Source organism: Euprymna scolopes, chromosome 22, assembly GCF_053919585.1.
Source record: "Euprymna scolopes isolate OS-2025 chromosome 22, ASM5391958v1, whole genome shotgun sequence".
Lineage (NCBI taxonomy): Eukaryota > Metazoa > Mollusca > Cephalopoda > Sepiida > Sepiolidae > Euprymna > Euprymna scolopes.
In genome coordinates, this window is record NC_136503.1 from 4,402,768 (window position 1) to 4,426,885 (window position 24,118).

Here is a 24,118-nt window from a genome sequence, read left to right on the forward strand (position 1 = left end):
CTTTAAGGACCAAACATCTTTGGTCTCATTCAGCTATTGAACTTGGTAATTTTTAAATACTAATTTTATTGAGATTAGTTTATCTTGAATGGTCAAAAGGCGTCTAAGATAGTTTCCGATGCATAGTACTTACCCTCGAACTGGAATGTTTGCTTCTTTGGCAGCTTGCGTCACAGCTTCAAACCTTTTCAGACTTTCCGCAATTGAACAATTGATATTCTTCCTTTGCAAAAATTAAAATAAATTATTAAATCTTTACTTAAAAAAGAATATATATATATATATATATATATATATATATATATATATATACACACACACAAGAAATGAACTAAAAAATAAATGAGCTAACAAAGAATATTTTCTTTATAAAGCAAACTTATCAAGATAAAAGCTCTCCCGGATTTTTTATTTCTAATATAAATATTCTCAAGCCGCATTAATCTTTGTAAAGTGTTATAATGTCTGTTTTTTTCTCTTCTTCTGATAAAAAGCATTTACCTTCAAAATGTCATGGCCTAAAGAGATTTGTTTGCATTTTCCTCTCATTTTCATCCTTATTGACCTGATGATATAATAAAGTTCTATGCAAATTTTATTCTTCATCTTTTTAATATATATTTTATTTTTGGTGTCTTTAAAACCTCACCCACTCTTTTTGCTGATGAGGAGATTTTGTTTTATAAAATCCAATGATAAAATTATTGTCCAAGACGTATTGTCTGTCTCAATAAAAACATTGTTTCCGAAACGATCGTACAGTTTATTGATTTTGTTTGTTCTTCCTTTTGAAACCGATTTTTAATTTTAATTATAAATTGTCAATCATTTTACTCAATATTAAAATAGCTCTAGGATATCTATGCCTATTGAGCTTATTATATATCTACATTACAACGAGCACGGTTTTCTTTTAATTGTATTAATGCATTTACTAATATATTAAAATAAACTCTGCTCTTTAGACTGTTGTTCTAATCCCCTTATATATATATATATATATATATATATATATATATATATATATATTAATTTTAATTGTATTAATAAATTTACTAATACATTGAAATAAACACTGCTATTAACAATGTTTGTTCTAATTCCCTTAATATATATATATATATATATATATATATAGAGAGAGAGAGAGAGAGAGAGAGAGAGAGAGAGATAAAATTAATTAATTGCAAAAAATACAATTTTTTACAGATTTACATACTTTTGAGTTATTTTTTTATATATTTATAATCTTTTTATAATTTTCTTTTTTTTTTATATATTTATAATCTTTTTATAATTTTCTTTTTTATATATATTTATAATCTTTTTATAATTTTCTTTTTTTTTATATATTTATAATCTTTTTATAATTTTCTTTTTTTTATATATTTATAATCTTTTTATAATTTTCTTTTTTTTTATATATTTATAATCTTTTTATAATTTTCTTTTTTTATATATATATTTATAATCTTTTTATAATTTTCTTTTTTATATATATTTATAATCTTTTTATAATTTTCTTTTTTTTTATATATTTATAATCTTTTTATAATTTTCTTTTTTATATATATTTATAATCTTTTTATAATTTTCTTTTTTTTTTATATATTTATAATCTTTTTATAATTTTCTTTTTTTTATATATTTATAATCTTTTTATAATTTTCTTTTTTTTATATATTTATAATCTTTTTATAATTTTCTTTTTTTATATATATATTTATAATGTTTTTATAATTTTCTTTTTTATATATATATTTATAATGTTTTTATAATTTTCTTTTTTTATATATATATTTATAATGTTTTTATAATTTTCTTTTTTATATATATATTTATAATCTTTTTATAATTTTCTTTTTTTTTATATATTTATAATCTTTTTATAATTTTCTTTTTTTTATATATTTATAATGTTTTTATAATTTTCTTTTTTTTATATATATTTATAATGTTTTTATAATTTTCTTTTTTATATATATATTTATAATCTTTTTATAATTTTCTTTTTTTATATATATTTATAATCTTTTTATAATTTTCTTTTTTTATATATATTTATAATCTTTTTATAATTTTCTTTTTTTTTATATATTTATAATCTTTTTATAATTTTCTTTTTTTATATATATATTTATAATCTTTTTATAATTTTCTTTTTTTATATATATATTTATAATGTTTTTATAATTTTCTTTTTTATATATATATTTATAATGTTTTTATAATTTTCTTTTTTTATATATATATTTATAATGTTTTTATAATTTTCTTTTTTATATATATATTTATAATCTTTTTATAATTTTCTTTTTTTATATATATATTTATAATCTTCTTATAATTTTCTTTTTTTTTATATATTTATAATGTTTTTATAATTTTCTTTTTTATATATTATTTATAATCTTCTTATAATTTTCTTTTTTTATATATATATTTATAATCTTCTTATAATTTTCTTTTTTTATATATATATTTATAATCTTCTTATAATTTTCTTTTTTTATATATATTTATAAAACACTTTACATATTTATAAACTTTGGACAAATTTCTCAGAAGTTAAAATAAAAAATTCAAAAAATATTATATTTGTTTAGTCATTACTGAAGTCTAGAACTCGTTTTTCCAGTCAATTCTTTGTTTACATTTTCTTGACGTTTCGGCTGGAGTGGGGTGCTAACAATTTTTGCAACACGCCTCTTTATCTCCTTTACTAACAAATCGATTTTCTTTTCTTTTCTTCTTTTTCTTACAACAATGAAATGTGTACACATATTCAATGAGATAAATAAAAGACGGCTTCAAAATTTTCCAATGTAACAAAGATAAAAAGAAACACCATTCAAAACAAAATTTACGACAAAGGAGAGGCAAATCCAGGTGAATGCTTCAAATACATCGCCACTAGTGACAAAAGTATTGATTACCAATTATCCAGCATGCAATGTTCATAAATTAATTGATTAATGGCCGATACAAAATTAAAACTTACTTGTGTGTTTTTATATATATATATATATATATATATAATATAAAGCTGAATGTCTGTGTCTGTGTGTGTGTCTGGTCACGAATAGGCTCCTATATGGTTGACTATTTTAAAAAACTGATTACATATAATGATAGAAGATGTGTCGAGACACAGGAATGGGTATGTTTGATCTGGCAGAACGGTGGTTCATTAAAATTGTGGGGTCTGCGTTCGCGCCTGGTCCACAAAGTATGGAAATAAAAAATTTTGAAATGAAAAGAAAAACGTTTACAAGTGTTTTTGATATAGATGTACATAATAATACTTTGATAAGTATGTTTTAACTTAAATAGGGATGGTATAATAAAATTGTGGGGTCTGCGTTCACACCTGGCCTCCATAGAATGGAAATAGGCACAAACTTTAATAAAGACTTTTCATATTTATCTGTGTAAATATACTTTAATAATTATGTTTCAGTTTGAAGAAATATGGTATAATAAAATTATGGGGTGTTCGTTCGCACCTGACCTCCATAGAATGGAAATATGTCACAAAGTTTAACAACGTTTTTTAATATAGATCCACAGAATATTGTGATAAGTGTTTCAGTGTGAACAGGTATGGCATAATAAATTATGGGGTTTATCTATTTTATTTTTACTTTCATCATATTTTGCTTTGGTTTTGATACTCCCAAATTCAACCCAAATTTACAACCCTTCCTTTTCATAATCTATCATACTTTCATAAATCAGAGTCCATTTTCTGTAGGCTATTTTTGAACCCAATCAACGCCGGGTACTTTTGCTAGTATATATATATATATATATATATATATATATATATATATACATGGTGGAAGGATAAAATTGTCATCCTGGAAAAAGTGACATGATTCCATTTCCATTTGATGAAAATCGGTTTTCTTTGTTGCAGATCATCTACTAGTTGGCCAGTTGTGTATAAATCTCAAGGGCGATAGGAGCCTTCTATCATGTCTGCTGTATATTCATTATCTCTACTGATCCAAGTTATGATAACAACAGGACCATTGCCAACACCCTCAAAACGGAAATTCAGCTGGTTCAATGCATGAGGGCACAGCTCAATGAAGTTTCTGGCCATGATTATGATCTTTGGTGTTGTTTCAAGTGAGGGCCACATCATGCCGCCTCACATCTTTGAAGTTGGCTTGAAAGTCAACACCAAAGTATACCTGGATGTGCTGAAGAGTGTGGTGATCCCTTGGTGCAAGCAGGTGGCCGCTGGCAGATCCTGAGTGTGGCAGCAAGACTCCGCACAGGCCCACAAGCCCCCTCCTCCCCCAACCTGATCCACTGGACTACTTCGTTTAGTCATACGTCGAGAATATCACCAACCTGACCTCCTACAGCACCATCTACAGAGTATTCACTGAGCTCCGCTGGTGGAAAAGTCATTCTCCTAGTTCCAGACACGTATCGATGCAGTGATTGAAGCTGAAGGCGGCTACATTAAATAGATGTCAGCTCTACTACATAATCAAGTTACCTGAATTGATTTTTTCAATAAAAGTTTGAAAATAAAGCTGTAGTGTTGTTTTCTTTAGATACTTGTATCGGAATCGGGAATTTAGTACAAAATCGGTAATTGTACCAGAATCAGGAAAAAAGTCAGTGAGAGTTTAGGGAGCTATGTACAAACAGAAACTATACAGCGGGACAACCATGGAGGTTCGACCGGCATCTATTCAAGGCCGCCTTGAAGCTCTATAGTGTGGGCTGGTTTCACGGAGATGCCACTTGAACTGAGAATGTTGCTTAGTGTCAAAACTTTCGGAACCGTCAAAGATAGACCTTTTTCGCATGCACATGGAACCCGCGATCCGATAAACTTCCCTGTTTTGTCGATGATATGACATTATAAACAAAAAGTTTGACAAAGTCTATCAATCCAAAAATAATTCATCTTATCCAATAATTTTTTAACACAATGAAAGATAAATATTTTTTATGGGTATCGCTTCAGACAAGGCATGAAGCCACATGTTGCAAGGAGCTACGAGAAAAGTACTTTAAGGCAACAAAACAAACTAGTCAAAGTGGTAGATAGATTCCGACCCAGAAAACAGCAATTCTTCCTACTCTGTCAGAAACATTGCTCATTGAACATCGGGACCAAAAGACAAAATAAGGGAAGCGAGAATAACAACACTGTCAAAAGTAAACTAAAACTCCACTCTTTGCTCTCCTAGAAAAAAAAATGAGAGTTTAAAGTGGGGAAGAAAGTTGTTTTTCATGTACGTAATAACAACATTCGCTGCCACTGCCACTTCAAACAATTTCATTGCGAAAGTTACGGTCCCCTCTTCCCTTTTCTTATTCCATATTTTCTGACTTTTCCTTCATCTCTAGGTCTTTGTAATTAGTCCGTATCATTTTTTTTTTTTTTACACAATGATCACCACTTATCAAGGCCCGGAAGCCACTCAGGGATAAGGGTTATTGCAAGTACATTACGTTAGTGTGGAGATTTGATGAAGTGTTTACTTAAGGGGGCGGTTCATTAGGAATTTGTTAACGTTGGACTTGAACACATCCAAGTTGTAATCAGGTGGGAATCAGGCAGACGGAACAGAGTTCCAAAGGCGTGCAGTTCTAAGAAAGAAGCTTTGTTCATGGAATCTACGTTTTGATTTAGGCACAGATATAGAGTGGGGGAAATTTTTCACAGTGGATTCGGATTCAGCTAGACGGGTGTTTTTCGTGAAAGATTGGCGAGGGGGGACCATAGATTGGAGTTCAGACGAGCACCTGCCATGGAAATAACGATAGAACAAGGATAGGCTCACAACATCTCTTCTGTGGGAGAGAGGTTGCAGGGTAGAGAAAAGGGCATCCCCCACTAAGCCACAAAGTCTATTTTGTACTCTGTTAAGGCAGGATAGGCTGTTTTTAGCAGCTCCTGCCCAGATATGGCAACAGTATTCCATCCTTGGACGTACTTGGCTTTTATATAGATAGAGAATTGCATCAGTAGTGAGATATCTTCTGGAGCGGTAGAAGGATCCCACCATCTTTCCAGCGACCTTGGCAACAGACTTGATGTACGTGTTCCATTTCAGATCAGGAGTAAAGGTCAAACCCAGAAGCTTGTCATCCTTGGAATATATTAGTGTTGAGACGATTAATCGAAATCAGAGTCGGGAATTGGAAAAATCAAGACTTTGGGAGAAGGGGGGCATCACATCGGGAACATTTTTGCCTATTTTCCAATGCCATAAACGATTTTGTTAATTGTTTTTTTTTTAATCTGATTTTGTTTAAAACAAAACTTTTCACTGCTAGTATTAATAATGAAATAAATATTTATTCATTTTTAAATTACTAGTAAAACAAAAATCTATAGATACCCCCCCCCCAATGTGTTTTTACATTTGAGAAAATATATACACATTTAACATGTGTTTTACAGTAATGAGGAAAAAATAATAATTTTATAGTTAAATATTTAGAGATTTATCAAGATTCAGAATAAGTAATTGTATTGGAATCGGGAATTTAATACAGAATCGGTGATTGTATTGGAATCAGGAAAAAATATTAGAATTGTTCCATTATGACCATATGCACACGAAGGGTGTCAAAGCAGGATAGGCTGTTTTTAGCAGCTCCTGCCCAGATATGGCAACAGTATTCCATCCTTGGACGTATTAGTGGGGGATGCCCTTTTCTCTACCCTGCAACCTCTCTCCCACAGAAGAGACGTTGTGAGCCTATCCTTGTTCTATCGTTATTTCCATGGCAGGTGCTCGTCTGAACTCCAATCTATGGTCCCCCCTCGCCAATATTCTATTCCACCCGAATGGATCTGAAGGGATTGCAAATCACACTGTTATGATGACTGAATTTATGCTTTCATGACCTGAACGTTTCATCATTCTGTTGTAGATATTGACAGTGTGAAACAAAGAAAGCACGCTTGTCATGGACGTGCATTGAGAATGATGGTGACTATGTAGCAAAATAAATTCTAGAGCACTTGTTTAATAGTACCACCCTCATCTTTTTAGTTCTTCAACTTTTTGGTTTTAATTTTGGAACTAGCCTCGTTTATATTATATGATGGAACCTCTCATCGTGTTCGACACAGGAGGGGCATAAATCCACCTTGTTATACTATATATTCTGCTGTTTCAACGTCTGTGACACATGTCTGACACAATGTTTGTACCACATGTGTGCACCTAGGCTTATACTGTCAGGTTTTTTTATCTTTTAAATAGACTGTCGACCAAGACTGAAGAGCTCCTACTTGCTCATAGAGTTATTGTGCATCCAACACCAACCTGGTAATTTTCCACTCAGCATATATCTATATATCTATAAAAGTGAACGGGTCTGTGTGTATGTGTCTGTGTACATTTCCCTATGCAATAACTTTGTCAATTTTTAGTCTACAGACTTGAAATTTGATATTCAGGGTACTGAGACTTGGGAAAATCGATGTGATCGGTTTTTGGCCAGAAATTTGGTGATTAAGGGGTCAAAGTTCAACGATTTGACTGTAGAGAACTCTACCCAAACTCCTCTGACAATTTTGGGTCTACGCACTTGAAATTTTAGATATAGGTTCCTTGGACATGGATCTAACTTAATAACTTGATTTGAGCCCAAAACAATAAATGTTAAGGGGTCATAATAGGGGTCAAAGTTTTTAAAAAATTGACCTCTGCGGTCTCTTCCAAATTACTCAGACAATTTCTGGTCTAAATATTTGAAATTTTACATAAAGGGTATTCAGAGATAGGGCAAGCTTTTTCATCAGTTTCGGTTGAAAATTTTTAGTTACCAATATATAAATGTATGTATGTCTGTTTGTATGTCTACCTTAAACTTTCAATAGAGGCGACGGATTTTACCAAGATCAGTATCGTTTTTAAGTTCAACTTTTCATACAACAAATATCGAAAAATTGTCTAAAAACATTAATATCTTCCCCTTCAACTAGGCACTTTTCTACAGGGGGGGGGGTCACTTTTTAAAGTTATCCTCTCCTTTAGATTGTTTAGCCTTAATTTTAAAAAATGTTGCTTCCGGTTTGGCGTGGTCGTAACAGCATAAACGTTAGATTTTACCCCATTCTTTTCCTCCTTTGCAGAATGGGTTCGAGTCTGCCTTCCTACGACCACTTTTTATTTTTTGCTCAACATACACATCCAAACATCCGGGCAACGCCGGGCTGAAATGAAATAGATATATGGTAAAACTGGTAATTAGTAAAAAGTTGAAGAGAGTACTCAATACTATTGCAGAGCAAGTATGTGTTTTATTTTTTTATTACCATTTTATCTGTTTGGTTACATATGTTTCAGATGTTGGACCATGTTTACGATCTAACAGCATCGTCAGGCCTCGCAGAAGTGGTTGTTAGTTAATGGAAAAAAGTGTTTTTAAGAAAGAAAGAAAGAAAAGGGAGAGGCGGGTTTTGACAATATTTCAGTTTTGAAGGTTGAAGATACATTCGATTGTATTGTGTGTGTGGGGGTAGCAGATTCAGGTAGGCATGGGTGGAGATATATGGATATAGAGAGGGGGGTTGGAGAGAGGATGATAAAGAGAAAAGTGAGGGGGGGTAAGGTGAGGAGGGGGGAATTTCAATATTTTGGTTTTTCAGCAAGGTATATTAAATAGCTGAGAGAGGGAGAGAGAGAGGGAGGAAGAGAGGGAGAGAGAGAGGGAGGAAGAGAGGGAGAGAGAGAAAGATGGAAAGGGTTAGTGTAGATGTCATTTTTTTTTGCACGTACGGTGTTCGTTTAAATGTTTGTAGTCGTTACACGTTGGCTTGTTCCTTGCCGTTTCTAATGGGGTTTTTTATTACATAGGTCAACGCACGCGCGCATTCGCATATATACATATACATACATATGTACACTTCTAGGCATCCACATATAGACACATATGTACACGCACATATATATAAACAAAGTAAATGCAGACATACATGGGTTCATAAGTAAACATACACACAAACATATATATATATATATATAGCAACAATAAAAAAGAAATCCTTGAGCAATTCCAGTGGTAAACAAAGCCTTAAGGTGTCAAAAAAAATTTGAAACTGTTTTAAAATTCACAAAAATATTAAGACTCCTAGTTGCTGTATTATAAAAATTCAAGGTAAATCTTATATACTTTATATATATATATATATATATATATATATATATATATATATATATATACATATATATATATATATATATATACACACACACACAGTAATAAGATATGTATTATTTTTATTGGAATCCTTTGAGATGAGTAATTAGTATATTTATTTATTTGTGGACTGTTATCTACTGTTAAATCTCTGTGGTTCCAGGTCAGCATTGTCTGAAGATAACGGTTTCAATCCTACCCAAAGCCGGCCAGAGGCTTACTTGGCCAAAACGTGGTGAGACGACAACAACTATGGATGACAGTAATTGCTGAGAATACAGCTACGAGACTCATCATTCCTATCTCATCGCGGAAGGCCAGAGGATGAGTTGGCCAAAACGTGGTAAAACAACAACAACTATGAAGATGAGGGTAGCAGCCTTCAAAAAACAATAAAAAGCAATAACAAAATAAATAAAAAATAAAAAAAATAAGAAGTAAAAAAAAATAAATAAAAAATAAAAAGTAAAAAAAATAAATAAAAAATAAAAAGTAAAAAAATAAATAAAAAATAAAATAAATAAAAAGTAATAAATAAAAAATAAAAAGTAAAAAAAATAAATAAAAAATAAAATAAATAAAAAGTAATAAATAAAAAATTAAAAAATAAAAAGTAAAAAAAAAAAATTTTTTTTTAAATAAAAAGTAATGAAGATAAAATTCAAATAGAAATCAAATTAAAAATGAAGATTTAGAGTTTCCAATGAATAAATTAAATTAAATTCTATAATTTAATTTCTTTTCTTTTTTTTTTAATACTTGAAAAACTCCTTCCAGAACAGAAGGGAGGGTCAAGAAAAGTCCGTTTCACATAACTTTTACATAAAAAACAAAACAAATTCACGTATTATTTGGATTTATGGCACTACTGTTCTCATCTTCAGCATCGTTTTTCACATTTAGATTGATGTAATCTCCGACTTTCTTCAGGTGTATCTTGTTGAATTCGGGAATTTGGGCAGAATTTCGAACAGAACCTTTCACAAGAGTGGCACGCTTTTGTTCCGTCAGCCATGACTGGATAGATAGCATGACTAAGTAATTCGCAATTGTATTTTTCAGTTGCCCACACTCAGGATTGAACCTTCATTTCATTGTAAAAATGAAACTCAAGATGAGAACAGTAGTCCAATGAATCCAAATGATACAAATAACCAATCCTCATCTAAAAAGATCACAAACGTCAAATTAGACTAAAGTAACTAAAGGAAATAACATAAAACATTATCTGAATTTTTCTTGAATTAAAATAAAATTAGGAAAAATTGGACATAAAACAGCATTCTCTCTAAAAAAACATGTTATATGCTCATAAATGTAAAAAGATGTCAGAGTTAAATTAAAAAAGAAAAACTCTTTCTTAATTGAAAAAAAATCGTTGAGCTTCTTTGTCCTGAACATTTCCACCTCAATCCATCATTTGTTTTCCATTCCCTCGCTACAAAATACCTTGGGAGGAAAATAAGTATTTGAGAAAAAAATAAAAAGTCAACAGTTTTTTCTGCACATATTCAATATATTCACACTTTTCTGTGAAATCTTCTGAAAAAGTTTAGGGTCTTCTTAATTTGCCCCCCTCTCTCTGTGCTTTTTTTTTTTTTCTCATGTTCACCCCTGAAAAAACATGTCGCCACTTGGACGTAAGGGGCTACTAATTGGGATCATGCCTAAGAAAGACTAACAAGATGTTGATTTACATTACATTTAAACTTCTGCATATCAGTACAGTCAGGGAAGCAGGTAGCAGGAAGGGAATTCCAAAGTCTGGCTGTTCGAGAGAAAAAAACTATTAGAGTCGAAAACTTTCTGGCATCTAGGGACTTCAACAGTGAAGGGGTGTGATTTTTTTTTGCTAAGCAGGTTTATCAGGGATATGCACACCAAGGGGGCACAAGTACAAAGAGTTCATCAGAGCATATTCCATTAAAATATTTGTAACAGGCATAGGGATGGAATATTGTGGTGATGGGACAGGGGTTGGAGCTTAATTGACAAAGTGGGATATATTAGATTAAAAATCTTTTTTTAGACGCTATCCAAGAGGGATAGACTAGTGGTAGATGCACTAGGCCAGATGTCGCAACAAAACTCCATGCAGGGATGAATGGTCTGAAAGAAATTCATCAAAAATAAAAAAAAATAAAAAATAATCCAAAATAACAGAAATGCATGAGTGCCCAATTTTTGAACAAAAACATTTTCTACACATTTCTAGACGACAACTCCCACCAAGCACACATTTTTTATTAAATTAGAGAATGTTATTATTTTGCATTCATACCTCATAATATATATATATATATATATATATATATATATATATAGCATTTTTTTTTTAATTTATATATAAACATTATTTGGCTATACATTTGCAAACATATTTCATCAGAGGTAAAAATAGTCAGATCTCTCTAGGCCAAAACTTTTTCGACTGTGACTGCATCCTCCATGCTGCTGTAGTCTAAAAAGTTTGAACCTGAATATGAGTGGTGATTTTAGATTTGACTGAAACATGTGCAAATATGTAACCAAATAATGTTTACATCAATAATAAAAAAAATTATACCTAATAAACATTTTTATTTATTATTGGGAACTTTTATATAAACACAGTATGAATTTACTGGGTGTTTTTTATCCTGTGAATGTAAACTTACCTTTGGATTACTATATTATATATATATATATATATATATATATATATATATATATATATATATTTTTTTTTTTTTTTCATTCAATTTTCACCCCAAACAAGGCACAGTGCCACTTTGAAGCAGGGGGCTACTATCGAGGACATAATTAGCCAGGTCATTATGAAGGGAGAAGAGTAGAAAGATGTTTGTTAACATTACACTTGAACTTCTGCATATCATTGCAGTTGGGAAAGCAGAATCCCGGAAGGGAGTTCCAAAGACCCACAGTTCTGGGGAAGAAACTATTGGAGTAAAAGGCTTTCTTGCACCTAGGGATCTCTACTGTAAAGGGATGAGACTTAGTAGCTTGTCGGGTTTGTCGGGGAGGTACAAGTGTTTGCAGTTCGTCAGAACATTCACCATTAAAGTATTTGTAGAACAGGCAGATGAGACAGAGGCTGAAGGCTAGATGACAGTTCAGGACCTATCAGGTTGGCGGCTCTCTTTTGAACCTTATCCAGGAGTGAGAGACAAGCAACAGATGTACCAGACCAAATGTGACAACAATAATCCATACATGGGTGAATGGTGGCCTTATAGAGGTACAGGATACTTTCAGGTGTAAGTAATTTTCTAGCACGGTAGAGAGAGCCCATCTTCTTTGCAGCAGTCTTGGCAATGCTCTCAATGTATATATTTCAGTTCATGTTCCCTGTAAACATTAGGCTGAGGAGTTTAAAAGAAGTACTTTCAGACAATGTGTTCTTGGCCATTGCTATTAGTGGTAGAGAAGGTTTCTTGTGATTATTGAAGGAAACAAGCTTAATCTTAGCAGCATTGAATGTGACTATCCATTTTTGTCTCCATTCCACTACAGATTGCAGGTCATCCTCTAGTGTTTCTGCTATTGCCTTAGATATGTGTTTATTTTTTTTCCCCTCATATCTGTTATAGAGAGTGGTGTCATCGGCAAATATACCCATCTCTGAAACAATTTTATCAGGGAGGTCATTTATGAATATCAGGAATAATAAAGGTCTACTGAGGTACTCCCGCATTTATATCATATTGTTTAGATGTACGATCGTCGAGAACAACCTGGATTTTTCTCTTAAAAATAAAAAATTTGATTCCTATAAAAAAAAAAAATTTGATTTTTATATAAAAATGGATTTGACAGGGGGAGGAACACAAGATTGCAGTGATGAAACTTAGGAGACAGTCATGCATGTCAAAGTCTTCCAGATGAAAGAGTACGTTTAAAAAGAGAATTCAAAGGATGAAAAAAATGTTCATTGACCCAAATTAAAAGCAATAAAATCAAAAAATCAACAACAAATAAATAAAAAAGTGTAAATCTCACATTTTGAATCGTTATTAAAAAAAATCACATAAAAATAAACTTTTTTTCTTTAAAGGAAAACTGATAAAATATGAATCAGCAAAAATGGAAAAACTTTTTTCAATGCATGAATATAATAATAGACCTCCTTTTTTTTTTACATGGAGCTCACCATTTATCAAGGCCCAAAGGCCACTCGGGGATAAGGGTTATTGTGCGTACAGTAATCAATGGGATAGTGTAGTAATAGTATTGGAGAATTGATAAAGTGTCATTTCTTAAGGGGGCGGTTCATCAGGAATTTGTTTGTGTTGGACTTGAAGACATCCAGGTTGAAGTCGGGAGGGAAACAGGCAAGCAGAACAGAGTTCCACAGGCATGCTGTTCTAAGAAAGAAGCTTTGTTCATGGAATCTACGTTTTGATTTAGGCACAGATAAGGAGTGGGGGAAATTATTGACGGTGGTTTCAGCTAGTCGGGTGTTTTTTGAAAAAGATTGGCGAGGGGGGACCAGAGAATGAAGCTCAGACGAGCACTTGCCATGGAAATAACGATAGAACAAAGATAGACTTGCTACGTCTCTTCTGTGGGAAAAAGGTTGCAGGGTAGAGAAAAGGGCATCCCCCACTAAGCCACAAAGTCTATTTTGTACTCTGTCAAGGCAGGATAGGCTGTTTTTAGCAGCTCCTGCCCAGTTGTGGCAGCAGTACTCCATCCTTGGACGTACTTGACTTTTATATAGATAGAGAATTGCATCAGTAGTGAGATATCTTCTGGAGCAGTAGAAGTATCCCACCATTTTCCCAGCGACCTTGGCCACAGACTTGATGTATGTGTTCCATTTAAGATCAGGAGTAAAGGTCAAACCCAGAAGCTTATCAAAACATGGGGTCTTCACTAGACGAGAGCCATCAATTTCAATTGATACCAGATGGGAATCAGAGCGTTTATGATACAAAGATAGGAGCTTGGTCTTAGATGCATTAAAGGTAACTAGCCACCTCTTCCCCCACTGTACCGCTCAAGATCAGAGGAGAGAGAATCAGAGAGAACATCATCATTTATGGCCTTTGATGTGTTGCCATACATAGTCGTGTCATCAGCATAGATGTCAACGAAAGATTTTAGTATGTGTTTTGGGAGATCATTGATGTAGATCAGGAAGAAGAGAGTTGGGCCCAGGATGGACCCCTGAGAGACTCCAGTATTAATACTGTGGGCCTCTGATTTCTGCCCATCAACTACTACTCTTATAAGCCTATCAGAGAGAAATGATTTAATGATTGAGAAAACATTTCCAGTTATACCGTAGCTAGAAATCTTTTGTAGTAAGCCTTTATGCCAAACCTTATCAAAGGCCTTGGATATGTCAAGAGTAATTGCCCTAGAAATGAAGCCCTTGTCGAAAGATTCGCTAATCCTATGAGATATAACCATTAGCACATCTGCTGTAGATCTAGCAGAACGGAAACCATATTGCGTGTCGCTAAGAAGGTTATTTCTGCTGAGGTGGTTGACTACTTCTTTATTTATTGTGGATTCAAGCAACTTACTCATGACACACAGGAGACTTATTGGTCTGTACTGAGAGGGAGATGACTTATCACCTGAATTCTTAAATACAGGGCATACTGATAAGGTTTTCTAGGGTGTTGGGAATCACTTCTCCTTAGGCAACATTTAAACAGTTTGGTAAGTTCTGGTTGTAATTTTTTTAACACTATAATTGGAATACCGTCAGGACCAGTTGCTTTTTTATCAAGGTTCTTGATTAGCTTGGCGACCTCACGCACAGATATTTATATGTTGCATAGCGTGTTGTCTGTTATAGGAGGGAATATGGGGAGTTGATGGCCTTCGTCGCACAGGGTAGAATTTGCCGCAAAGTTCTTGGCAAATAGTTTGGCCTTGTCGGATGCTGTCAAGATGACCTCTGGCCCATTGATAATGGTTGGGATAGCACGCACACTTCTGTTCAGGATCCTATTTGCTATTTGCCAGAACTGGTGGGAACCAAGCTGCTGCTCAGCTACTTTGGATTTAACGGATTGAGCATATAGTTCTCTTGCATTTTTTATTACTCTTTTACAGTGGTTGCTGGCGGTCTTGAAAGCAGCTTTAGTTTCAGTGCATCTATTACGTTGGTAGCTATGGAAAAAGTGATTTCTGTGTGCGATGGCAGCAGCACATTCAGGGGAGAACCATGGCTGGCTGTTAAGTTTTTGTTGGAATTTTTTGGATGGTATGAATTGGTCATCCTTTTTAAACATGGTATGGAGAGGTAAATCAGATATGAATGTACGAAAGCTATCCCAGTCCGCCATAGAGTATCAGTATACAGTACGGTGGAGAGGTACGTCTGTAGATTTATTATATTTCATTTTTATCTTAACTAATACAACGCAGTGGTCAGAGGATCCTAGAGGAGATAGAATGGAACATGAGCATAGCTCAGGGGAAGTGGATAGAAAAAGGTCTAGAAGGCTTGCGTACTGACCGGTAGTATCAGGCACACGGGTGGGCTCGCGAACAATCTGAGATCATAGACAATGGCAAAATCATGACAGAACCTCCCCTCATCATCAGTCTTATTTGAGTGGGTCAACCATTCCACATTATAGACATTGAAGTCACCCCAAATGTGAATGTTAGCCGAGGGGTGAGCAGACAGGATGTGGTCAATTTTCTCTGATATACTCTTAAAGACAGTTGTTACATGATAAGGGCTGTCCCCTTTTCATGTAAGTATATAAAAATAGAGAGATTTAGTTAAAATGAAAATGAAATAGCATAGTAATTTAGGTTTAGAAATAGATTACGCGTGAGAATTAGAAAATATTTCAAGAAAAGAATGTGCACTGTCAATTTTGTTATGAAAATTCAATTGAAAGAATGCAACTATAAGATAATGTTTTTAACATATTGGAAAAATAGGTTACTGAGTATTTAACCTGACACGCATGTCCAGAACACGTGAAAGAAGGCACATGTTTTAACATGTGTATGACGTCATGGAAAATAGAAAGTTCTAGAAATAGTTAGAAAAATTTGAGAGTTAAGCAGAGAGAAGTGGAGAAACTCAGAGAGAGTCTGGAGTTTGGAATTCGAACGTCTAGAAGTGAGACGGTCACTTTTAAACTTAATATGTGAAGCTTTGAATTCTTGATGAGAAAACCACAGCCGGTCGTGAAGAAATAAACCCATCATGTGTTTTTGTAAAACGTTGTCTTGTGATTCTACAAAAAGGAAAATTGAATTGTTATTCTATGTCTATATATCTGTGTTATAAAATGTCTTGACATACACATCTCATATCCACAATGTGAATCTACATCTCATATCTACACTAAGACTGTCTGAACACTATCTCCTCACTCGAAGAGCTTTCTCATATCAACACTTCTAAGTAATGAACTTTTTAATATATATGAAACGTCATAACACGAACAATCTAATTTACAACAACATCTCTCTCTCTAAGACTCTAAGACTGTGCTTTTAATAAAAGACTCTCTCTCTAAAACTCTCTTAATAAAAATCTCTCAATGAAACCCCTATATAACACAGTAACTCTGCTGTTGTGGAGGCGATAGAGGGCAAATATAAATGCGATGGTGTAAGCAAGTTCAACCCGGAAGCACATATAAGGTAAATTAGGGTCTTCTCTGGAGATATCCCTGCCACACGGGAAGTCATCTTTAATGTAGGCACATATTCCATGCCCGTGGCGATCTTGGGGGTCAGATTTAGATGTTAGGTTAGAGTATCCTTTAATTATGAACTCATCTAGGGAAGTGGTCGGCCCTATGCCAGTTTCGCTTAGAAAGAATATGTCAGGTTTCGTCTCCTGTAATTGTGTTTCAACCTCTGGAAGGTTAGAACGTAGACCCCTGATGTTGGAGAAGGAGACATGGTAGTAGGGGTCTACGTAGGAGGATGGGGTTCTAGGTTTATTCGTGTTTTCTTTTTTGAGATATTTCATGTTGAGGATTTTGGGGTTTGTGGAACAGGTCAGCATACTTGGTTAGGTCAGAACAAAGAGGGAAAGTAAGAGAGGAAAGACAGGAATTTGTTTTTTTTTTGTAGCACATGATAAGGTAAAGCCATAACAATTACCCACTAGTATGGCATCGAGAGGCCACACCAGAGACTACTGCATGGTCCAGAATCCATTCACCAAATGGCAATACAGCAGCCCCAGTATTTTGCACCTGCTGATAGGACAACCTCCTTATGCCAAGGTTCGGGTCCTTGACTATCAGGCGGTTAATGTCAGCCCAGATGAAAACGTTTACCTCCAGCACTCTTACTAGTGACATGGGCGCAAGGATAGAAAAAGAGACAGAAAGTTTCCGACATCTCAGACTACTGTTCACGAAGTACTACCGACCTTGGAAGCAGCTTTTTCTTCACCATTTGTCAGAAACATCACCCCTTAGATATGAGGACTGAGGGACAAAAAAGGAGAAGTGAGAGTTACTGGAACTGACGATAACACATCCACTGCATTATCTACTCTCCATTAAAAAAAGAAAAAAAAAAAAAACGGTAAGAGGGACTTATTTATATCTAATTAGTATAAGTCCTTTGCCCATTCCCAGTTTAGAATAGAATTTGACGATAGTCTCCCCTCCCATATTAATCCGTGGAAGTTCTTTTTTTTCTTTTTTTTTTTTTTGGTTAAGAGAACAACGATAAATAAAATATATATATATATATTTTTTTTTTTTTTTAATACACAATATAGGCAAATTTAAGACAAAATACATTTCAACAGTTATGGATAAAGAGTTTAACAGCTCTGAAGGCACCAACCTTTTCTTCCGAGGTCATCTCGAAAACTGACTAGTAGCTAGCAGACCTAAATTGTTCTGGTACTTAAAGGGTATGGTGGGCATGGGGGTTAAACTTTTTTTATATTTTTATTTTATTTTTTTGCTTTAGGTACCTCGCGATAGAACCTTCGCGATTCACCTTATAATTACATTCCAATAATGCAACTTGTGAAGTTGGCTTATGTTTTTAGATTGGGGCATCTTATTTAAAGACTGGTTTAGGGTAATACCAGGCGTATTTAAAAAAATAAATTTTAAAACACGAGTAATAAAACATAAGTAATGTTAAGATGTTTTCTGCAATAAGAGAACAAAGATAAATAAATAATATATTTTTTTTTTTTTTTTTTTTTTTTTTTATTCAATTTTCACCCCAAACAAGGCACAGTGCCACTTTGAAGCAGGGGGCTACTATTAGGGAATTTATTAGCGGGGTCATTATGAAGGGAGAAGAGTAGAAAGATGTTTGTTAACATTACACTTGAACTTCTGCATATCATTGCAGTTGGGAAAGCAGAATCCCGGAAGGGAGTTCCAAAGACCCGCAGTTCTGGGGAAGAAACTATTGGAGTAAAAGGCTTTCTTGCACCTAGGGATCTCCACTGTAAAGGGATGAGACTTAGTAGCTTGTCGGGTTTGTCGGGGGTAGTTACGTCGGGGAGGTACAAGTGTTTGCAGTTCGTCAGAGCATTCACCATTAAAGTATTTGTAGAACAGGCAGAGGGATGCAACATCTCGTCGATGGGACAGAGGTTGAAGCCCAGATGACAGTTCAGGACCTATCAGGTTTGCGACTCTTTTTTGAACCCTGTCCAGGAGCGAGAGACAAGCAGCAGATGCACCAGCCCAGATGTGACAACAGTACTCCATACATGGGCGAATGGTTGCCTTATAGAGGTATAGGATACTGGCAGGCGTAAGTAGTTTTCTAGCACGGTAGAGGGAGCCAACCTTCCTTGCAGCAGCCTTGGCAATGCTCTCAATGTATCTATTCCAGTTCATATTCCCTGTAAACGTTAGGCCGAGGAGTTTAAAAGAAGTACTTTCAGGCAATGTGTTCTTGGCCATTGCTATTGGTGGTAGAGAAGGTTTCTTGTAGTTATTGAAGGAAACAAGCTTAGTCTTAGCAGCATTGAATGAGACCAACCATTTTTGTCCCCATTCCACTACGGATTGGAGGTCATCCTCTAGTGTTTCTGCCATTTTCTTGGATATGTGTTCATTTGTTTTCCCCTCATATCTGTTATAGAGAGTGGTGTCATCGGCAAATATACCCATCTCCGAAACAATATTATCAGGGAGGTCGTTTATGAATATCAGGAACAATAGAGGTCCAAGGATAGACCCCTGAGGCACTCCCGCATTTATGTCATATTGTTTGGATGTACGTCCGTCGAGGACAACTTTGATTTTTCTATTACTTAAGAAGGATTTAATTACGTTATGAATTCTTCCAGTGATTCCATATGATCTAATTTTCCTTAGAAGACCATCGTGCCATACCCTGTCAAAAGCCTTAGATATATCAAGGGCCACCGCTCTACCCTCCCCTGTTTTATCCAATGAACGGTATATACGTTCAGAAACTACAGTTAAGATATCTGCTGTTGAACGGGCTTGCCTGAATCCATATTGTTTGTCAGTCAAGAGTTTAGCAGCTGTTAGGTGCTGGACTAGGGCTTTATTAACTAAGGACTCAAATATTTTGGCGAAAAGCGGGAGGAGGCTAATGGGGCGATAATTTAGTGGGTCAGTTCTTTCACCAGAATTCTTGAAGACTGGTACCACAGAGGCGGTTTTCCAGCAGTCGGGAAAACAAGATTCGTTAAGGCATTTATTGTAAAGTTTGGACAGAACAGGAGCAACCTCGGCAGAGCATTTTTTTAATAGCACAGCCGGGATGAGATCTGGTCCACATGCTTTAGAGGTGTCTAGGTTTTTTATAATAGCATGTACCTGAGAAGGGGTGATTTTCAAGTCGTCAAGTGTGGCGTCTGTTCGCAGAGGAAAATCAGGGAGTGAGTGGTGTACCGAGTTCAGTGTGGAGTTTGAGGCAAACCGACTGGCAAGCAGATTAGCCTTGTCAGTTGCCGTGCAAGCAACCTCATGATTGTTTGTTAGTGGGGGAATAATTGACTGTCCATTATTAACTACGCTGTTGTAGATTTTCCAAAAATCCCGGGTTCCTAATTTCTGTGCTTCGATGCGCTTTCTGGTGGTTTCAGAGTAATCTGACTTAGCTGTGTCTATCACTCTCTTACAATTATTTCTAGCTTCTATAAACTTCTGTTTATTTGAGCTGGACTTATGTCGGTTGAATCTGCGGAACGCATGCTGCCTTTGACAAATGGCAGCTGCACAAGCAGAAGTAAACCATTGGGGGGAGTGGGGCTTGCTATAGTATTTCCGTGCGGGAACATGTGCTTCAATAGCAGTTTTGAACCATTCAGTTGTCTCATTTGCACACTGTTCCGCTGGAAGAGTAAAGATATTTTGCCATGGGGCATCTCTGATGAGCTCCCTGATGGCTTCCCAATCAGCTTTTTTGTAATACCTCGTTGTTTTGAGTAGTGGGTCTTCAGTTTTAGGGCGAGAATTTAGGCTGATTTCTACCATTATCACAGCGTGATCAGCATTCCCGAGTGGGCTATGGGCATTTGTTGTATATATATATATATTAATACACAAAAATTGTGGGCTATGGGCATTTGTTGTATATATATATATATTAATACACAAAAATTGTATATATATATATATTAATACACAAAAATTGGCAAAATCAAGACAAAATACATTTCAACAGTTATGGATAAAGATTTTAACTTAGCTCTGAAGGCACCGACCCTTCCTTCCGAGGTCATCTCGAAAACTGACTAGCTAGTAGCTAGCAGACCTAAATTGTTCTGGTACTTAAAGGGTATGAGGTTGTGGGGGTTAAATGCTTTTAACTTTAAAAAAAAATTTTTTTTTTTTTTTTGCTTTGAGTACCTCGCGATAGAACCTTCGAGATTCACCTTATAATTACATTCCAATAATGCAACTTGTGAAGTCGGCTTACGTTTTTAGATTAGCGGATCTTATTTAAAGACTGGTTTAGGGTAATACCAGGCGTATTTAACAAAAAAGAGTTTAAAACACGAGTAATAAGACATGATAAGTAATGTTAAGGTGTTTCAATTTTTTTTTCAATAAGAGAACAAAGATAAATAATATATTTTAATACACAAACCCTTTCTTACGACCCTTTCTTCCGAGGTCATCTCGAAAACTCAATGTTGTATCGGAATATAATGAGACTTTATAATTTTGAAAGAGATGTGCCAAGCAACTCAATTTTGCAACCCTTGACCAGTTCTGCTGGGCTGAAGGCACATGGTACACACAAGAAAAATTTACACACATTTCTTCAAAATCTCCTGTTCGGCACACATCTTCATATACTCTTCATATTTAATCTTCCTCTGAGGTCATCAGATCTAAGCCTGTCTTTAAGGCTCTCACATCTTTATCATATCATTCTTATAATATTTATCTCCCTGCAACGCATATCCTCAACCCTCACTGGCCAGGTTTCACTTTCATACATTATCCTGATAGACTCTGGTAATCCTCTGCTAGTTAATAATGACAAACGTTTCTTGAACTTGCTCCATCCACTCTTAACCCTAACCTGTCACATTAGTACATGTTCGTTCCTGTGCTCCAATGATACAAGATAATGTTGCTATCAGAAAATATTTTCTTCACATCTGAGTTTTCATCCATCTCTATTTTTTTTTTTTTACTCATATTCACCCCGAACAAGGAATATCACCACGTGGACATAAGGGCTAATATTTGGGACCATGCCTAGGAAAGATTAACAAGATGTTGGTTTACATTACATTTAAACTTCTGCATATCAGTAGAAGCAGGTAGCAGGAAGGGAATTCCAAAGTCTAGCTGTTCCACAAAAGATTGAGTTCAACTTGACTACCTTTTCTGCTACTTTTTCTTGCAAGAGTTCAAATTTAGATATAATAAGAGTTTGCACAGATTTTCAATGTCCATTTTCAAGGGTTTTTCAAGGCCTTCTCCAGACAAAATTCAAGTTTTCAAAACAAAATTTGGGACATGTTTTACAATCCACATTCAAAAAAGTGGGGGAAAAATCGGCACTTGTACAGTTTAATCAAAATATTAAAAAATGAAAATACCAAAAAAAAAAAAAAGGTCATATCATACTGAAGATTTCTGAAAAAAAATTTCACTTAATTTGATTGAATTTTTTTTTTTTACAGCGGAAAAACATGTTTTTATGAAAGCGTGTTGAAGATAGACATATTGGAATTTTTTTAACACGCCACGGGGAGATAACTCCATGTAAAGCGCCGACACTCCCTCCCCATCTTTAATTCTAGCTTTTCTTCCTAAAAATCAAACCTTTTGCTCGGTATCATAACAAATTGTTTTTTCGCTGTAAAAAAAAAAAAAAAATTACTTGATGAAATTAAGTGAAATTTTTTTTCGGAGAACTTCATTCCATAACGGATATGTACAATATAATTTCTTTTCGATATTTTCATTTTTTAATGTCTTGATTAAACTGTACAAGTACCAAATAATCTACAACAAATAAACGTTACCAAAGCCAATAAAAGTTACTTTGCAATCTACCCGCATCATTTCTTTTTTTTGGTTTTAAGTAGTCTTAAATACTTTTGATTTCATCTCAAATATTAACTCTTTTTACAGCTTTTAAATTTCTAACCAAGCCGACTGCTATCTTGCCCTTTTTTTTAACCTTATTTTATTTTAGGTTATCACAATCGGGGGGGGGGGTCACCAGTGGAGAGTTCTGTCTGCACAAGGAAAGATTTCAAAGGGGGACATAAAGAATGCAATTTTCAAGGCCTTTTCAATACATTTTCAAGAAATTTCTATATTTTCAAGAATTTCAAGGTCGTAATAGAAATAAGGGCTTTTCAATACATTTTCAAGAATTTCAAGGTCGTAATAGAAATAAGGGCTTTTCAATACATTTTCAAGAATTTCAAGGTCGTAATAGAAATAAGGGCTTTTCAATACATTTTCAAGAAATTTCTATATTTTCAAGAATTTCAAGGTCGTAATAGAAATAAGGGCTTTTCAATACATTTTCAAGAAATTTCTATATTTTCAAGAATTTCAAGGTCGTAATAGAAATAAGGGCTTTTCAATACATTTTCAAGAAATTTCTATATTTTCAAGAATTTCAAGGTCGTAATAGAAATAAGGGCTTTTCAATACATTTTCAAGAAATTTCTATATTTTCAAGAATTTCAAGGTCGTAATAGAAATAAGGGCTTTTCAATACATTTTCAAGAAATTTCTATATTTTCAAGAATTTCAAGGTCGTAATAGAAATAAGGGCTTTTCAAAGCAAAAGTCAAAATTCAAGGACTTTTCGAGTCTTTGCAAAGCCTGATAACGCTTCCTAAATCAGTCGACAATATCAATAGAGTTAATAAAGAATACGGATCGACAATTGATTAGATCATACAAAGTTCCTGAAATGCTGTAATTAGAATAAGTCATGAAGTTGACAAAGAAAGCGACAACCATGCAGAAAAATGTCCACAGCAAAAAAAGTGAATTTGTGAAAAAGTTTCATAAATGAATTCCTCAATTGTTCAAAGAACAATCTTCTCAAATCTGTCTTTTCTTTTTTTTGAAACAATTTAATGATATTACGTTTCTGATTTTTTGAGATGAGGATTGATTATTCGTTTGATTTGGATTCTTTGGACTACTGTTCTCATCTTGAGTTTTATTTGCACAGCGTTTTAGTCAATGTGCTATGATGGTCGGTTTTTAATGCTTCGAAAAACAAGCTTCTCTCCTTTCATCATAAATACTCTGACCCCCATATTATACCCCAACTGAAATGAATGGCTTTCGTTTTGGAGAAGTTTCTGGGACTGACTATCACTCCTGATTTGAAATTGAAATTGAACACATACATCAAATCTGTTGATGGAAAAATGGTTGCCACATCTGGGTAGGAGTTGCTCAGCGCACCCTATCCAGCCTTCATAGAGTCCAAAACCAATTTCGAAACCTAATAGATGATGCCTTTTTCTCTTCCCTGCAAC

At 34.2% G+C, this 24,118-nt stretch overlaps 1 protein-coding gene across 1 annotated transcript in view; it reads right to left on the minus strand.

The window, feature by feature from the left end:
* LOC145243855 (hydroxymethylglutaryl-CoA lyase, mitochondrial-like) overlaps positions 1 to 24,118 on the minus strand; it is a 93,092-nt gene that overhangs the window by 37,932 nt on the left and 31,042 nt on the right. Inside the window, exon 6 of the mRNA XM_080106893.1 lies at positions 134 to 223. Coding sequence (XP_079963019.1) covers positions 134 to 223 — 90 coding nt within the window. The remainder of the gene's footprint in view (positions 1 to 133; positions 224 to 24,118) is intronic.